At 43.5% G+C, this 18994-nt stretch overlaps 1 protein-coding gene across 1 annotated transcript; it reads right to left on the reverse strand.

The window, feature by feature from the left end:
- Window positions 1-5919: 5919 nt before the first annotated feature.
- LOC112078522 (zinc finger protein 436-like) lies at window positions 5920-16741 on the reverse strand. Its single transcript, XM_024144732.2, has 3 exons — window positions 16492-16741; window positions 7641-7855; window positions 5920-7407 (listed from the first exon to the last, which is right to left on the reverse strand). The coding sequence occupies exons 2-3, from the start codon at window positions 7837-7839 to the stop codon at window positions 6014-6016; spliced, it is 1593 nt and encodes a 530-aa protein (XP_024000500.1). The 5' UTR covers window positions 7840-7855; window positions 16492-16741; the 3' UTR covers window positions 5920-6013.
- Between the last annotated feature and the right edge of the window lie 2253 nt (window positions 16742-18994).

Consider the following 18994-nt stretch of genomic DNA (forward strand, 5'->3'; position numbering starts at 1 on the left):
TGGACCCATTGTAGAGGCCATACTGCTCTGAGTGGTACTGCACTGATGAGAAGCATGAGTTCCAGTGTGTTGCACATGGATTGGGAGCCATAGTCGCTCTCTTCCGTCCTGTCAGTTTGTTGGCGAGGAAGGTAAGGTATCTTGTTTTGCGTGCCCCTGTCTGGTATAACATCTGCGAAAAAACTTAGCATGAATGTGTCAACTGATCAAAATGTTTGTGGAAAGCACTCCCTAGCAGATTCATAATGTGAGCCATGCATGTTATGTGCAGGGAGTTGGGGAACAATGACTGAATTGCAGCTTTGTAGGCTTTCTTCATGTACGCAGCATTCTCTGTGTCAAAGACAAAGACGTCATCATTGGAGATATTGTAGTCTTGTAGACATTTCACCATGGAAACTTGCTCTGCTCCAGAAACACTGTCTCTGCGAGGTAGCCAATAATTCTCCCCGAGGTATCCTTTTCAAGTGGTGCCATGAGGATGTTTAGTACACATCTTCCTTCAACATCTGGAGTTTCATCAAAGATGACTGCCACTGGCTTCCCTGCAAGGTGTTGCTTGAGTTCTTCCTTCACCTTCYGGTAGACATCTCCCAAGTACTTTTCCTGTAGCTGTTGGTATCCAGGGATGGCACCTCCATTGATGACTTTCTCCTTCAGACACTGCCTCATTGAGGGGTGATCACTTTTGGAAAGGGGCATGTTGACTGCTGTGCAAGTGTGTACCCTATCTTTACAAATCACAATATTCACAAATCTGAAAACAATTGCACCAATTAATTAGATAAAATATATCCACTCACACACACTTCTCCTCTCCATCAGCCTTGGGGCTTGCTATCAACACAAMATGCACCTCCCATTCCCACTCACATTCTCTCTCAAACAAAACAAATAGATTCAAAGCTGATCAATCGCTTTCAATTTGAGCATCGATTTTTGTTGTCTTCAAAATACTTGATTGMGATTTTTTCTGAAAGGAAAAAGGGAGATGAAGAACAGAAAACGTAAAAATAGAGAATTATGGTTGATATGTACTTTTAAAGCAATATTACKATTTCTGTTTAAATCCAGTAAGATTTGCTTTCGTCATACGTATTAAGTTTAATACGGCATAACGGACAAATTGCACTCAGCGCTTTGAGCAGCGCTCTCCATAGACAGACTGGGGAGAGCAGAGTGCCGACCACCCTACTAAAGCCAAGGTTAGCGGAAGAAAAAGTTTGAAGGTAAACGCAGCCACTCACCTTGTTCTTCAGCGCTTGCCAGGTCTTCCCTGCTACCACTGTAGTCATGGGTGATCTTGCCGCTGCTGGTGGCAACTGTTCTGACATTCTCATATACACTGCTCAAACAATTAAAGGGAGACACTTAAACAACACAATGTAACTCCAAGTCAACACACTTCGGTGAATCAAAACTGTCCACTTAGGAAGCAACACTGAATGACAATAAATTTCAACATGCTGTTGTGCAAATGGAATAGAGGCCTGCTGGAGGTTAATTTTGGCAGGGCTCTGCAAGTGCTCCTCCTTGCACAAAGGTAGCGGTTCCTGCTGGCTGGGTTGTTTGCCCTCCTACACGTCTCCTGATGTACTGGCCTGTCTCCTGGTACGCCTCCATGTCTGGACACTCCTGACACACACAGCAAACCTTCTTGCCACAGCTCCGCATTGATGTGCCATCTGGATGAGCTGCACTACCTGAGCCACTTGTGTGGGTTTGTAGACTCCGTCTCATGCTACCACTAGCAGTGACAAGCACCGCAGCATCAAAAGTGACCAAAAACATCAGCCAGGAAGCATAGGAACTGAGAAGTGGTCTGTTGGTCACCACCTGCAGAAACCACTCCTTATTGGGGGTGGTCTTGCTAATTGCCTATAATTCCACCCTTTTTTGTCTATTCATTTGCACAACAGCATGTTGAAATGTATTTCAATCAGTGTTGCTTCTAAGGTGGTCAGTTTTGATTTTCACAGAAGTGTGGATTACTTAGGAGTTAACATTGTGTTGTTTAAGTGTTCCCTTTATTTTTTTGAGGCAGTGTATATTGAAGATGTCAGAACAGTTCCCACTAGCAGCGGCAGATTCACCATGATACAGTGGTAGCAGGGAGCATGTACTTTGCTGATTCGAATGACTGTTGATTGTCGACTTTCTATCGTGTTCCAGCACAACGTGCAGGAGTAAAAAACAATTTCCCCAACCACTTTCTATAAAACATTTGGAAAGTGTTTGAACGGTCTTTAACTGTTATTTTTGTTGGCAAATGAGATTGATTTGAATGATTTTGTGATGATGCATTTTTTCTCTCATGCCGTCAAAACCTCAACGCACGAGCCACTATGGGCAATAGTGCTTTTATTGAAAAAAAGACAGGCTAGTTCTTTAACACATATGCTCTAAAATTCATTCACTGTACATCATTCACAACACCGTAGGCTACTTCAAAATAACACTGTACATAACTCAAGATCTATGACTTGAAGAATTATATATTTTAATTCATGTTGAGAAATGTGGAAGGAGGGTGAGCACAAATGTAGAATACTGTCATTATGGCTGCATTTACACAGGCAGCCAATTAGGGTTTTTTTCTCCATTCATTGGTCTTTTTACCAATCACATGACATTTTTTCACATCAGATCTTGGCTGCCTGTGTAAACTCAGCCTATGATCCTACATTGATCCAGTTTTGGTCTAACTTTATTAAACGAGCACCACTCTTTATTCTTCACAAACATTCTCCGGTGTAGCCTCTTCTCTGGGAAGCTGAACAAGTAGAGCAGAGATTGTGTGTAAAGTAGATAATCCACTCTCCATTCATCACAAACATTCACCAGAGTAGCCTCTTATATTTAAGCAATAAGGCCAGAGGTAGTGTGGTATATGGCCAATATACCACGGCTAAGGGCTGTTCTTAAGCACGACGGAAAGCGGACTGCCTGGATACAGCCCTTCGCGGTGGTATATTGGCCATATACCACAAACCCCCGAGGTGCCTTACTGCTATAATAAACTGGTTACCAACGTAATTAGAGCAGTAAAAATACATGTTTTGTCATACTGTCTGATATACCAACGGCTGTCAGCCAATCAGCATTCAGGGCTCGAACCAGCCAGTCTATAATATTCCAACAACGCAGTGAGTGTATGGCATCTTTTATTCTTGTGATTTATCACCACCATGATACAATACTGACTTTTCATGGATAAAGACAATCTACCAACATCATCCACCTTCAATGAAGAAGAAGATTACAGTTTGTTAGAATTTATTATTTAATTAATGGATACTTTACAATATTCTAAACAAGGGGTTGGAACCAGTTCAGGGAACAGAAAAGAAAACCGGAATTTCAAGGAACAGAACCAGAACTGACAACAAAAGGGATCTATACTGTTCCGGAACAGAACAATATTCCAAATAACACCGGTTCCATCCAGATCATGACATAACAATAGACTTGATGTCAATACAAACCAMCCCTTCTACTGAGTTTAATCATGTATAAAAAATATCCACAACTGAATTCTACTMGAGTCTATGGACTTATTTTGTATTCAATAGAATAGCCCATAGGGCCCATGGACAAATGTAGTGCACTACAGAATAGGGTGCATGGACAAATGTAGTCCACTACAGAATAGGGCACATGGTCAAATGTAGTTCACTACAGAATAGGGCCCATGGACAATTGTAGTGCACTACAGAATAGCGCCCATGGTCAAATGTAGTGCACTACAGGATAGGGCCCATGGTCAAATGTAGTGCACTACAGAATAGGGCCCATGGTCAAATTTAGTGCACTACAGAGGGAATAGTGCACCATTTTGGAAATTCAGCCCCAGTATATACCAGTATATAATATATATAGACTCAGCCCCSAGTATATACTATATATAGACTCAGCCCCCAGTATATACTATATATAGACTCAGTCCCCAGTATACAAGTCTCTATAGACTATGCTACTGTTTTACATGTTAGTCATGTACATGGGCATACGTTACTTTAACAGGAAATAAAAAATATATTTTAAAAAAGACATTCTACTACATATTCATCATCTAAAGCACCACCCCAACATCAACATATGTGATGACATCATCAACCAATGAGTAGGTCATTATGACGCCGCACCACTGTGATGCAGTGCCTTAGACCGCTGTGCCACTCGGGAGGCCAGACGTCATGTTTTTACCATGACTAGACTAAGGTTTGTCAATGATCATGCTATTAATCAGCTTCTTGATATGACACACCGGTCAGTTGGATGGATTATCTTGGCAAAAGAAAATTGCTCAATAACAGGGACGTAAACAAATTTGTGCACATATTTTTTGTGCGAATGGAAAACGTATTGTTCAGTATATCGATCTCGTGTAAAGGCTTTAGGCCRGGGCATAGCACTATTACAGCAACCACTATAGTTGTTAATGATCTTGTCTCGATCTCATCTAAATACGGATGATACTATTACGTTACGGAATTACCCCGACTGCTGACCTGGCTGTGACAAGGCTACAGTCGGATTTTACAGTTGTGCAGGAAAGCCCTTACTGATTTTTAAAACTCATACTTAATTGTCTCAGTTGGATTACATCTTCCCTCACTCATCGGATGGTTTTATAAATCGAACGAGTCCCAGCATACAAAGACCTTGGTGTGATATAACAGTTGAGACATTTTTTTTTTTTTTAACATACGACTGAGCTTGTTAAGAAACTAAGATTTGAAGTGTATTTTTTTTTTTACAGAAACTGATCTAGTCTCTCTCAGTCAGCAGGAAGCAGATTGTGTAGTCAACCTTTCTACCGGTTCTCAATTATGGTGATACTATTAATAAAAGAGCAAACCCGTTCACAGGGTTGGTTAACTCTAGAGACTACATTGGTGTCTATAGAGTTCGGTAGCGTTCAGCATTTGGTTCCCTTGTGCCTTGCGTGTGTCGAATGATCTACAATGCACTTTAAAATTGGAGGAATTGGTGCTCTAGGGCCTTTCAGACGGTTGTTAGGGACTGTTTACTAAAGAAGTGCTTTTTTTTTTAAATGATTGCGTTTCACTTTTCGTGTATTGTTGTGTATAACACCGTGTATATTGTGTTTATGAATGTGTAGTTGAATGTGTTATTGTATATTAATGTGTATATGAATTGGTAGTTTAATGTGTATTGTGGTGCTATACAGGCCTCATCTGGAAAAGAGACCTTGGTCTCAGCATTGACTCCCTGTCAAAATAAAGGTCAGATTAATAAACTCTCCAGCACATTAGGTGGTGGTGGTGGTGATGGTATTCAAGTTGAGTTCATTTGTGAACTTCCAATACAGTCATAAAAATAAAAGAAGACGAAGATAGCCCTAAATGTGCTGTCCATGACCATGTTGTCACAGAAGACCCATTGCAAGGATAGGTGTGAATTTCAATACTTATAGAGTTGCTTATGTATCCTCACTTCACATCACGCTCCTCTCCTCAACTTATTTCTCTTCTTGGACAATCACATTGAAAGCACAGGAAGCTTCCCTCCAATGGATATTCTCTCATGACTTTTTAGGCTTCTTAGCTGAGTGAATCCCTCTCCACACCGAGAGCAGTGATAAGGCTTCTCTCCACTGTGTGATCTCTGATGATTCTTTAGGTCTCCAGCCAAACGAAAATTATTTCCGCACAGTGAGCAGTGGTAAGGTTTCTCCCCTGTATGAATTCTCTGGTGATCTCTAAGGCTTCCTGAATGATTGAAGCTCTTCCCACATGTTGTGCAGTGGTAAGGCTTCTCTCCACTATGTACTCTTTCGTGTCTCTTAAGGTTGACTTTTTCACTGAAACTCTTCCCACATTGTGAGCAGAGAAAAGTTTCTCTCCAGTGTGTACTCTTTGATGATTCTTAAGATTACTTGAGGAAGTGAAACTCTTTCCACATTGAGGACAGGGGTAACGACCACGATCAGGCAGTCTTGATGTATCTGGGTCAACTACACCACTATTGTCCTCCTCTTCAACTTCTCTCATTTCCTTCTCATCAATTTTCTTCCATCCTCCTCCTCTTTGACAATCATATTGAAAGTACAGTCACCATCCTCCTCTTTGACAATCACATTGAAAGTAGAGGGAGGTGTCTCTCCAATATGCATTTTCTGATGGCTTTTAAGACTTTTTAGTTGAGGGAATCCCTCCCCACACTGAGAGCAGTGGTAAGGCTTCTTTCCACAGTGTGATCTCAGATGATTCTTTAGGTTTCCAGCGAAACAAACTATTCCAAGAGAGCAATGGTAAGGCTTCTCCCCTGTATGTATTCTCTGGTGTTTCTTAAGGTTTCCTGGCTGACTAAAACTCTTCCGACAAAGAGAGCAGTGGTAAGGCTTCTCCCCTGTATGTACTCTTTGGTGTTCCTTAAGACTTCCAGAACGATTGAAGCTTTTCCCACACTGGKTGCAGTGATAAGGCTTCTCCCCACTATGTACCTTCTTATGTCTCGTGAGATTGAATTTTTCACGGAAACTCTTCCCACATGTGACACAGTGAAATGGTTTCTCTCGAGTGTGTACTCTTTGATGATTCTTTAGATTACCTGAGGAACGGAAACTCTTCCCACACTGATGGCAGGGGAAACGACCACGAGCAGATAGACTTGATGTATCTGGGTCAACTACACCACTAGTTTCCTGCTCTTCCTTAACTTCGCTCTTTACCTTCTCATCGATATCCTTTTCATCCTCCTCCTCTTTGACAATCACATTGAAAGTACTGGCAGGCTTCTCTCCACTGTGCGATCTCTGATGAGTCTTCAGGTCTCCTGCTCGACTGAAACCTTTTCCACAAAGAGAGCAGTGGTGAGGCTTCTCTCCACTGTGCGATCTYTGATGASTCTTCAGGCCTCCTGCTYGACCGAAACCCTTTCCACATTGGGAGCAGTGGTAAGGTTTCTCTCCAGTGTGAACTCTCTGGTGATTCTTTAGATTACCTGAGGAACTGAAACTCTTTCCACATTGAGGACAGGGGTAACGACCACGAAGTCTTGATGTATCTGGGTCAACTACACCACTAGTTTCCTTCTCTTCCTCAACTCCTCTCTTTTCCTTCTCATCCTCCTCCTCTTTGACAATCACATTGAGAGTACAGTTACCCTCCTCCTCTTTGATAATCACATTGAAAGTACTGGCAGGCTTCTCTCCACTGTGCGACCTCTGATGAGTCTTCAGGCCTCCTGCTCGACTGAAACACTTCCCACAAAGAGAGCATTGGTGAGGCTTCTCTCCACTGTGCGACCTCTGATGAGTCTTCMGGTCTCCTGCTCGACTGAAACACTTCCCACATTGAGGACAGGGGTAACTCCCACAACCAGGCAGTCTTGATGCTGTGGAACTGGGCTCGTTGACTGAGTCTGGGTTGGGGCTCTCTCCTGTAAGAATATGAACAGATATAGGGTAAAAAACAGACAGAGGAACAAAGTATTTTAGCTTAATACAAAGCAGAATCAATGAGTTAGCCAGCTAACTTGCCTAAATATTCTGAATTAACATTTTATTCAACAACCAAAAACATATGTTTACATTTCTTAATGAACCAGAAAATCAATGGCTATTTTGGGCTGTTCAACTCTCTGAACCAAAGAGGATTTTAGCCTGAATTTACCTGAGTCAACAGAGTCCCTGTCCTCCTCTCTCTCTTCCTCCTCCCCCTCATTGATTTCTCTCTCCTCGCCCTCCTCCTTGACAATCACATTGAGTTCCACTGTTTGACTGCAGTCCCCCAGCGTCACTGACACCAACTCTGGACCCCGCTGTGAGCTTCTCTGGGCTGGAACACCACAACCAGAACCTGGTTCAGACATGGTAGGCTGGATAGATCTAAAAGAGGAGACCGAAAGAGTTCAGGRTGATTTTCAGAAACTTAGATTATGGTATAGCTCCAGAAAAGACAACAAAAATGTTTCTAAGCTAGTTAACCACACATCCCCTAGGAACCCCTAAAAAAATATAAGATAGAMGGCAACAGCCAGTCAGATTAGGCTATAAGTACAGGGGCGGCAGGTAGCCTAGTGGTTAGAGCGTTGCAAGATCGAATCCCCGAGCTGACAAGGTAAAACGTAGGTCGTTCTGCCCCTGAACAAGGCAGTTAACTCACTGTTCCTAGGCCGTCATTGAAAATAAGAATTTGTTCTTRACTGACTTGCCTAGTTAAATAAAGGTAAAATAAATTCAGTTGATATTCATATCACTAATATCTAATTACCACCCCATCCTCAGTATTCAAACAGGTAACACAAGCACTGTGTGTTAGAATTAGGGGCAATTCCAAGGTAACAGAGTGATGCTGAGACACAGAGTTGTCACTTTAAAAATGTATGAAAAACCAATGAATGCAMAGTTAAACAAACCATACAACTCCATGGAGCACAAGGACTATTTCCACTGAACAAACCATACAACTCCATGGAGCACAAGGACTATTTCCACTGAACAAACCATACAACTCCATGGAGCACAAGGACTATTTCCACTGAACAAATCATACAACTCCACTATGGCCTATTCATTGCCTTACCTCCCTTATCCTACCACATTTGAACACACTGTATATAGACTTTTTATATTGTATTATTGACTGTATGTTTGTTTATTCCATGTGCAACTCTGTGTTGTGGTTTGTGTCACACTGCTTTGCTTTATCCTCTTGCGCCAGGTCGCAGTTGTAAATGAGAATTGTTCTCAACTGGCCTCCTGTGTCACGCCTGACCTTAGTTATCTTTGTTTTCTTATTATTTTGGTTAGGTCAGGGTGTGACGAGGGTGGTATGTGTGTTTGTGCTTGTCTAGGGGTTTTTGTATATCTATGGGGTTTTGGTATTGTCTAGGTAAATGTAGGTCTATGGTGGCCTGAATTGGTTCCCAATCAGAGACAACGATAACAGCCTGGATCCTATTTAGGTTGCCATTTTCCATTTTGGTTTGGTGGTTATTGTCTATGTGATGTTGCATGTCTGCACTCGTATTATTATCTTCAGGTTCGTTTTGTTAGTGTTTGTTTAGTGTTTATTCGTTCATTAAAAGAAGATTGTATACATAATCGCGCTGCGCCTTGGTCTCATCGTTACGACAAAACGTGACAACCTGGTTAAATAAAGGTGAAATACATTATACATACACATCATTTTTTTTAAATGCACAAGGACTATTTCCACTGAACATTCTACAACGTTTGATAACAATGACAGCAAACAGCACAAACCGTTAAACTGTTATTAAACTTTATATCTGCACTGTTCTTCAAGTAAATGTGTTTTTGTATAATTTTCAACGTCAGCGAGACTAAAAGGCGCTGACAGTATACTACAGGAACGGAGTGGCCGAGCACGCCCCCACTTCACATCGACGGGTCTGTAGTGGAGGGGTCGAGAGCTTCAAGTTCCCTTGTGTTACATCACTAAGGAACTATCATGGTCCAAAAACACAGCCCGGCAAGCATTGAGGGGTAGTGTGTATGGCCCAGTACTTCACTGGGGCCGAGCTCCCTGCCATCCAGGGCCTTATACCAGGTGGCGTCAGAGGAAGGACCTAAAAATGGTCGAAGACTCATCTACCCAGTCATCTACTGCAACGGCCAGCGGTACCAGAGTACCAAGTTTGGCAACCAAAGGCTCTAACAGCTTCTACCCCAAGCCATAGACTGCTGAACAGCTTCTACCCAGCCATCAGACTGCTGAACAGCTTTCTCCCCCCAAGCCATCAGATTGCTGAACAGCTTCTACCCCCAAGCACATCAGATTGCTGAACAGCTTCTACCCTAAGCCATTCAGACTGCTGAACAGCTTCTACCCCGCAAGCCATCAGACTGCTGAACAGCTTCTACCCGCAAGCCATTCAGACTGCTGAACAGCTTCTACCCCCGAAGCCATCAGACTGCTGAACAGTTCATCAAATGGCTACCCGGACTATTTGCATTGACCCCCTTTTGTTTGTTGCACTGATTCTCTGTGCACCCCCTCACAACATACACACACAACACACACCACACACATTCACACTCTGTAAAACGTACCAGTCAAAAGTTTGGAACCACCACTCATTCAAGGTTTTTCTTTCTTTATTCTACATTGTAGAATAATAGTGAAGACATCAACACTATGAAATAAGACTCATATGGAAACATGTAGTAACCAACAAAAAAGTGTCAAACAAATCTAAATATATTTTATATTTGAGATTCTTCAAAGTAGCCACCCTTTGCCTTGTGACAGCTTTGCACACTCTTGGCATTCTCTCAATCAGCCTCATGAGGTAGTCACCTGGAATGCATTTCCATATTAACAGGTGTGCCTTGTTAAAAGTTACATTTGTGAATTTATTTCGCTTTCTAATGCGTTTGAGCCAATCAGTTGTGTTGTGACAAGGTGGGGTGTATACAGATGATAAGCCCTGTTTGGTAAAATCCAAGTCATATTATGCAAGAACAGCTCAAATAAGTAAGAGAAATTAAGGTCAGTCAATCCGGAAAATTTCTAGAACTTTGAATGTTTCTTCAAGTGCAGTCAAAAACCTCAGGCGCTATGATGAAACTAGCTCTCATGAGGAACGCCACGGGAAGGAAGACCCAGAGTTACCCTGCCTGCAGAGGACAAGTTCATTAGAGTTAACTGCACCTCAGAATTGCAGCCCAAAATGCTTCACCGAGTTCAAGTAACAGAACACACTCAACTTCAACTGTATCAAGAGGAGACTGGTTGAATCAGGCCTTCATGCTAAAGGACACCAATAAGAAGAGACTTGCTTGGGCCAAATAAACACAAGCAATGGACATTAGACCGGTGGAAATCTGTCCTTTGGTCTGATGAGTCCAAATTCTTGGTTCCAACCACGTGTCTTTGACACGCAGAGTAGTGTGAACGGATTATCTCCGCATGTGTGGTTCTCACCAGTGACGCATGAGGAGGAGGTGTGATGGTGCTTTGCTGGTGACACTGTCTGAGATTTATTTAGAATTCAACGCACAGTTAACCGCATGGCTACCACAGCAGTTCTGCAGCGATACCCTCCCATCGGGTTGGCACTTAGTGGGACTATCATCTGTTTTTCAACAGACAATGACGCCAAAACACACCTCCAGCACTGTGTAAGGGCTATTTGACTAAGGAGAGTGATGGAGTGCTGCATCAGATGACCTGGCTTCCAAATCACCCGCCTCAACCCAAATGAGATGGTTTGGGATGAGCTTGGACTGCAGAGTGAGGAAAGCAGCCAACAAGTGCTCAGCATATGTGGGAACCCTTGAAGACTGTTGGGAAAAGCATCGTTTTAACACTTTTCTACAGATTCCATGTGCTAATTTTTATAGTTTTGATGTCTTCACTATTAAAAAATAGTAAAAATAGAAAATACCCCTGGTAAAGGAGTAGAGTTTGTGCAAATTTTGAACTGGTATGTAAGCTGCTGTACGTCTATTATATCACCTGCCTCCAAAAAAATAAAGGGAACACTAAACACACCACTAGTAACTCCAGTCAATCACACGGTCTGTTGAAATCAAACTGTCCACTTAGGAAGCAACACTTGATTGACCATAAATTTCCACATGCTGTTGTCGCAAATGGAATAGACAAAAGGGTGGAAAATATAGGCAATTTAGCCTATATGAAGTTTGCTGTGTCTTGTCAGCGTAGTTCCAGAGCATGAGGCGCCTACCAGGAGACAGGCCAGTACATCAGAGAGACGTGGAGGAGGCGCGTAGGAGGCAACACACAGCAGCAGGACGCTACCTCGCCTTGGGAGCGACTAACCAGAGCCCTGGAAAATTGACCTCCAGCAGCCACAAATGTGCTGTGTCTGCTCAACGGTCAGAAACAGGACTCCAGAGGGTGGTATGAGGGCCGACGTACCACAGGTGGGGTTTGTGCTTCAGCCCAACACCGGCAGCGCACGGTTTGCATTTGCCAGAAACACCAGCTTAGCAAATTCGCCACTGGCCGCCCTGTGCCTCTTCACAGATGAGGAGCAGGTTACACTGAGCACTGAAGCACATGTGACAGACTTGATAGAGTCTGGAGACGCCGTGTGAGAACTGTCTGCTGCCTGCACCATCCTCCAACATGACGGTTTGGCGGTGGGTCAGTCATGGTGTGGGGATATTTTGCCCGCAATTCTCTTTGGTCGGCCGCACAGCGCCTCCATGTCTCCCAGGGTAGGCCTGACTGCCATTAGGTACCCTTCAAGAGATGAGATCCTCAGAGCCTTGTGAGACAATTGCTCGACCACAATGCACATTTGCGTGGCCCTTGCTGGAGGTCATTTGTGCAAGGCTTTCCTGGCACGTGCCTCTCCTGCTCAAAGGCGGAGGTAGCGTCCTGGCTGCTGGGTTGTTAACCCTCCTACGGCCCTCCTCCACACGTCTTCCTGATGTACTGGCCGTCTGCCTCGTAGCGCCTCCATCTCTGGACACTACTGCGACCATACACAGCAACTCTCTTGGCCACAGCGTCGCACTATATGTCTGCCATCTCTGGTGATGAGCCTGCACTACCTGAGGCCACTTGTGTGGGTTTGAGACTCCGTTTAGTTTTTTATTTAACCTAGGTAGGCAAGTTGGGAAAAAGTTCTGCATTACAAACTCGCGACCTGGCAAGGATAGAATGTCAAACAGTTCGATCACATATATACCATACACTGAAGTTACACTGGAGTAAATAAGCAAAATACAGTCAATATACAGACAAACTAGTCTATATACAATGTGAGCAAATGAGGTGAGTAAGGGAGGTAAAGGCCAATCAAATAGGCCATGTGTGCGAAGTAAACTACATATAGATTCAAAACACTGGGATGGAGATTTGACAGTAGTATGAGTGGTGCAAAGTAGATAATATGGTGGCGGAGTATAATTATCAGCAACTAGAGGACAAATACTGACAGTAAGGAAGGAGTGAGGTTATCGGGCTATTTATAGAGGGCTAAAGGTAGAATGCAAGTGATCTGTGAGTGCATATGACAGCTGGTGCCTTACAGCTAGTGCCAAGGAGATAACGATTCTTCCAGTTCTCACGAGATTTTTGTAGTACTCGTTCCACGCGTCAATGCCAGCAGAAGAACTGAAGGAGAGGCGCAAAGAGGAATTGGCTTTGGGAGTGACAAGTGAGATATACCTGCTGGAACGCGTGCTACGGGTGGGGCTGCTATGGTCACCCAGCGAGCAGAGATAAGGCGGGACTTTACCTGCAGGGCTCTTGTAATGACCTGGAGCCAGTGCGGTTTGGCGACGGTATGACGCGAGGCCAGCCAACGAGAGCGTACAGGTCGCAGTGGAGAGTATATTGGGGCTTTGGTAACAAACGGTATGGCACTGTGATAGACTGCATCCAATTTGTTGAGTAGGGTGTTGGAGGCATTTGTAAATGACATCGCGAAGTCGAGGATCGTGAGATGGTCATTTTTACGAGGTATGTTTGGCAGCATGGGTGAAGGATGCTTTGTGTTGCGAAATAGGAAGCCAATTCTAGTTTAACTTGGATTGGAGATGTTTATGTGAGTCTAGAAAGAGAGTTTACAGTCTAACCAGACACCTAGGTATTTGTGTGTTCCACATATAAGTCAGAGCCGTCCAGAGTAGTGATGCTGCGAGCGACGGGCAGTGCAGCGCATCAGTTGAAGAGCATGCATTTAGTTTACTTGTTTAAGAGCAGTTGGAGGCCACGGAGGAGAGTTGTATGGCATTGAAGCTCGTCTGGAGGTTGTTAACACAATGTCCAGAAAGGGCCAGAAGTAATACAGAATGGTGTCGTCTGCGTAGAGAGTGGATCAGAGACTCACCAGCAGCAAGAGCGACTCATTGATGTATACAGAGAGTCGGCCAAGATTTAACCCCTGTGGCACCCCCATAGAGACTGCCAGAGGCCCGGACAACAGGCCCTCGAGATTTGACACACTGAACTCTGTCGGAGAAGTAGTTGGTGAACCAGCGAGGCAATCATTTGAGAAACCAAGGCTGTTGAGTCTGCCGATGAGGTGTGTGATTGACAGATCAAAGCCTTGCCAGGTCAATGAATACGCTGCACAGTATTGTCTTATCGATGGCGGTTAAGATATCGTTTAGGACCTTGAGCGTGGCTGAGGTCACACCGATGACCAGCTCTGAAACACAGATGCATAGGGAGAAGGTGCGGTGGGATTCGAATGGTCGGTAATATGTTTGTTGACTTGGCTTTCGAAGACCTTAGAAAGCAGGTAGGATAGATATAGGTCTGTAGCAGTTTGGTCAAGAGTGTCCCCCCCTTTGAAGAGGAGAGATGACCCGCAGCTGCTTTCCAATCTTTGGAATCTCAGACGACGAAAAGAGGTTGAACAGGTCTAGCAATAGGGGTTCAACAATTTCGGCAGTAATTTTAGAAAGGTCCAGATTGTCTAGCCCGGCTGATTTGTGGGGGTCCAGATTTTGCAGCTCTTTCAGAACATCATCTGACTGGATTTGGGGAAGGAGAAATGGGGAAGGGCTTGGGGCGAGTTGCTGTGGGAGGTGAAGTGCTGTGACCGGGGTAGGGGTAGCAGGTGGAAAGCATGGTCAGCTGTAGAAAAATGCTTATTGAAATTCTCAATTATAGTGGATTTATCGGTGGTGACAGAGTTTTCCTTTCCTCGATGTGCAGTGTGGCAGCGCTTTTTTAATTCTCCAATGGATCTTTTACAATTTGTCACCATAAACTGTTTTTTGTGAGTTTGTGTTGTCAGGAAAGTTAACACGAGATGGGTAGTAGATGGTATAGCATACAATCTCTCCAATGAATACAGGCGGTTGATGTCAACAACCCTCATCAATATTTTTAAAGGATTACAATAATGAGATTGTACCCACAATTCAAAGAAAGGATAGGCGGAGCTAGACAGCCCACCGTAGCAGCTTTGTGGACAACCACTCCCATTATTAGGGCGGAGAGACATGCATCCTCTCAGTATATCAGTGTATACCATCAATCGATTAATGTTTGTATACATAGGGACTCTTATTCTGGAGATCTATGTTGTATCTACGGGACCATGGAATTCATAATGTTTGGTATACATGCGGACTCTTATTCTGGAGGATTCCATAATGTTTGGTATACATAACGGGACTCTTATTGCTGGAGGATTCCAAAAGATCCATGACCCAGAAGTACTTCGTTATTCTTGCCTGCTTCACAGCTGTATCATTAATTGAATTGATCAAAAATGTATCACTAGCCACTTTAAACAATGCGCACTTTAATACCTACATTACTCGTCATAGTATATACTGTACTCATACCATCTACTGCATCTTGCCTATGCGGTTCTGTACCATCACTTATTCATATATCTTTATTGTACATATTCTTTACCCTTTACACTTGTGTGTATAAGGTAGTAGTTGTGGATTGTTAGGTTAGATTACTCGTTGGTTATTACTGCATTGTCAGAACTAGAAGCACAAGCATTTCGCTACACTCGCATTAACATCTGCTAACCATGTGTATGTGACAAATAAATTAGATTGATTATGATGGAAAACGAATTTAGCTTCTTATGTCGACATTCCTTCTTAATTTGCTTGAAAATATTATGGAAAAAGGGTTATGCCTTGATCACATCAACAGCTATTATTGCACAAAATAGGTACACAGCATCATCTGGATGTGTGTGCAACAAAAGTTCAACATTCATTCTGCTACCATTTCTGTCAAGACGTCTATGCATACAGTTTCGACGCATATGTTCAATAAATTCAACATCATCACCAAACAGAACCCACTGCCTCTGCCAAAGCAATGCTGCAAGGCAAACGCCGGACCCGTGGAAAGGAATATACTTGTATTTAACCTTTAATCTAGGCAAGCCAGTTAAGAACAATTATTATTTACAATGAAGGCCTACCCCGGCCAAACCCTAATGATGCTGGGCCAATTGTGCGACACACCTATAAGACTCCCGATCACGGCCGCTGTGATACAGCCTGGAAATAGAACCAGGTCTGTAGTGACGCCTTTAGCACTGAGATGCAGTACCATAGACCGCTGCGTCACTCGGTAGTACCAAAATGCAATAATACTGTCGGTATGATCGAGGCGTTAGCTGTATGCATAAACCTGTAGCCGGGTAGTGTAGCAACGGTTAGTCCAGCTAATTTGGCTAGCTAGCTACCTAGATAGCTAAACCAAATATTTTGTAACCAACCTATCTGCGGCTAAACAATGAGCAGCCGGTTAGCTAGCTAGCTAATTCTTCAGGACAGTCATTTTACTCACGATAAGACGACAGCTGGCTAACTATGAAATTAATGCCATACTTCAATCGTGACCCTGAAATAAAGTTAGCATGTTAGCTAGCTACACAAACGGGTTGGACGGGAGATGTGTAGCTAGCTAGCTAATGGCTAACAACAAAACCAGGCCGCGGCAACCAGTGCGGTTTAATCCTGGAATGTGTTGGTTTACAGACCGTGCTACAAACATAATTTTAAAATGTTAGAAATTAGCAACAGGTTACCTGGAACTGATTTCTTGTAGCTAATTGTTTGGCTGAAAAGAACTTGAGGAAATGGTGAAGTCTCGTAGAGCAAGCGGGYAAAATGTATCCACTTTCCGAGCGAGTTTGGTCTGGATTATGAGATGCTGCAGGAAGTGTTCGTGAGCGTCGTATCAGCGTAGTCATTGTGCATGTTTTACCGGCCTCTTGTTCAATCGTATACTTACAATGTGTGCTAAATTAGGATATTATACTGAATTACATCAACCAGACTCGAAGGTAAACTTCAACATGTCTTTACTCCGTCACTGTCCGTGTAATAAGCCCCATATTCCAGTGGTGACCTCATATGTCAGCTCGTCACATCAATACACGACATTCCCCCTTTACTTGGACATGAACTTTAATGTCAACCTGACATTTTTAATTTTTAATTTTATTTAACCTTTATTTAACTAGGCAAGTCAGTTAAGAACAAATTCTTATTTACAATGACGGCCTACCCCGGGCCAAACCCCAACCCGGATGACGCTGGGCCTCTCTGACAAACTACAACACTCATTCTTCACCTGTATAGCAACCGTTGTGTTGCCAATAAACAACTGAAATCTGTTCAATGTCTTATTTCTGTTCTCCTAATGGACTTTCCATTTTAAGCCTACTTCTAAGAAAAACAAAACAGTATTATTTTTTTATTTATTATTTTACTGTAATAAAACATGTTGCACCTTTTTCACAACATAATTCAAATATTCAGAGTCTTCACATTAGTCCTTTGTACTTGTCATTTTTTTCAGTTTATGCTTGTTTTCTTTACCCCTTACAGTACAGGATAATTATTAAGTCTGTTAACTTCTGTGGCAGTTGAATTTGTCTGTGAGGCCTGACTAGCTTGGATGTCCGTGGTCTTTGTGGGGATCCCTCACAGATGGTCTCTGGTTTGGCCTCTATGTAATGTCTCATAGTAGGACTCTGTTCCCCACAGTCTCTTTCGGTCTCTGTCCTTTGGTTGTGGATTTGGCTCCTCAATTCTATAGCTCTTCATGAATGTTGTATTGCTGGAATACCTGGCTCCAGTTGGAGATGGAACAGCCACAGTGTTTCCCTCTATACTGATCACAGTGTTTCCCTCTATACTGATCACAGTGTTTCCCTCTATACTGATCACAGTGTTTCCCTCTATACTGATACTGATCACATTTTTCCCTCGATACTGATCACAGCGTGTGGTATCTTGTTGAAGGTTGTTGGAACTTGTCTGTTTTTGTCCTGTTTTAGGAGAACCTGGTCTCCGATGTCCACGTCAGAGTGTTCGGCTCTGCGACGGTTGTCTGCATAGATCTTGGATTTCCCTTTCTTGGGGTTTCTGTGGCACCGGACTGGTGCCCCGCTCTTCAGGGCGAGTTGCAGGGAGCTGGCACAGGATTCATCAGACTGCTAACCGTGTCCTTCTGGTCGTATATGTTGAGCAGAAAACACTTGCACAAACATCTCTCTCTCTCCCAACTTATCCATCGCCTCCCTGACAGTCTCTGGCTCTTCCCGCGTACGCCGACATGTGCCCCCCCCAAAACAATCCATTATTACCTTTCGTCTGCCGCCAAGGAAGGGTTTCGCATCCTCTCATGTCCTCCCAAAGTCCAAAAACTTCCTTACCTCATTTTCATACTGCTTGGGTCCTTTGTTGGTGGATATTCTGTCACGGTCTTGGAAATGAGCGGACCAAGGCGCAGCGTGAGTATAGTTCCACATATTTATTGAAGTGAACTAACAAAACAAAAATAACAAACTTACAAAGACCACGAGGACGTAGTGCCCAAACACACTAAACAAACCAATCAATATCCCACAAACACAGGTGGGGAAATGGCTACCTAAATATGATCCCCAATCAGAGGCAACGATAAACAGCTGCTCTAATTGGGAACCATATTAGCACCAACATAGAAATAGACATCCTAGAACACCCCTAGTCACGCCTGACTACTACACCATAGAGAACCAAGGCTCTCTATGGTCAGGCGATTAAAAAATGCCTTCTCTCTATCTTCTCTTCTAACCTCTTCTCCTCCTTCCTTCTACTTCTTTCTTCTCCTTCTTTTGTTTCCTTGTCCAAAGTGGAACTAGAAGCTACAAACCTCTGATGCCTGTCTCGCAGGCTCACTGGCTCACCCTCTGCTCCACTCTTTCAGCTGTGGGCCATTTAAACACCAATTCCTTCCCCATGTTGAACTGACATTTCTCTGAGCTGAGAGTCATCCCCCCAAAAAAACTCTCCAGCCTATTGAGGCAGCAGACTGGTCATGGGTCTCCTTTGGTCTGGGACGTGGACGATGATGTCATCTGATATGTTCTCCAAACCCTACGATGCCTGCCAGTTGCTGTTGCGATTTCACGCGTTGATTCTGCGTCGCTTGCCGATGGAACTCCAAAGTCTTTTATATCTGTTATATCCCATAATGCACTGCAAATGTCGTTATGCCTCTCGACTCTGGATGTTAGCTCCAGTTGATGCATTAGCCCC

Source organism: Salvelinus sp. IW2-2015, unplaced genomic scaffold, assembly GCF_002910315.2.
Source record: "Salvelinus sp. IW2-2015 unplaced genomic scaffold, ASM291031v2 Un_scaffold5804, whole genome shotgun sequence".
Lineage (NCBI taxonomy): Eukaryota > Metazoa > Chordata > Actinopteri > Salmoniformes > Salmonidae > Salvelinus > Salvelinus sp. IW2-2015.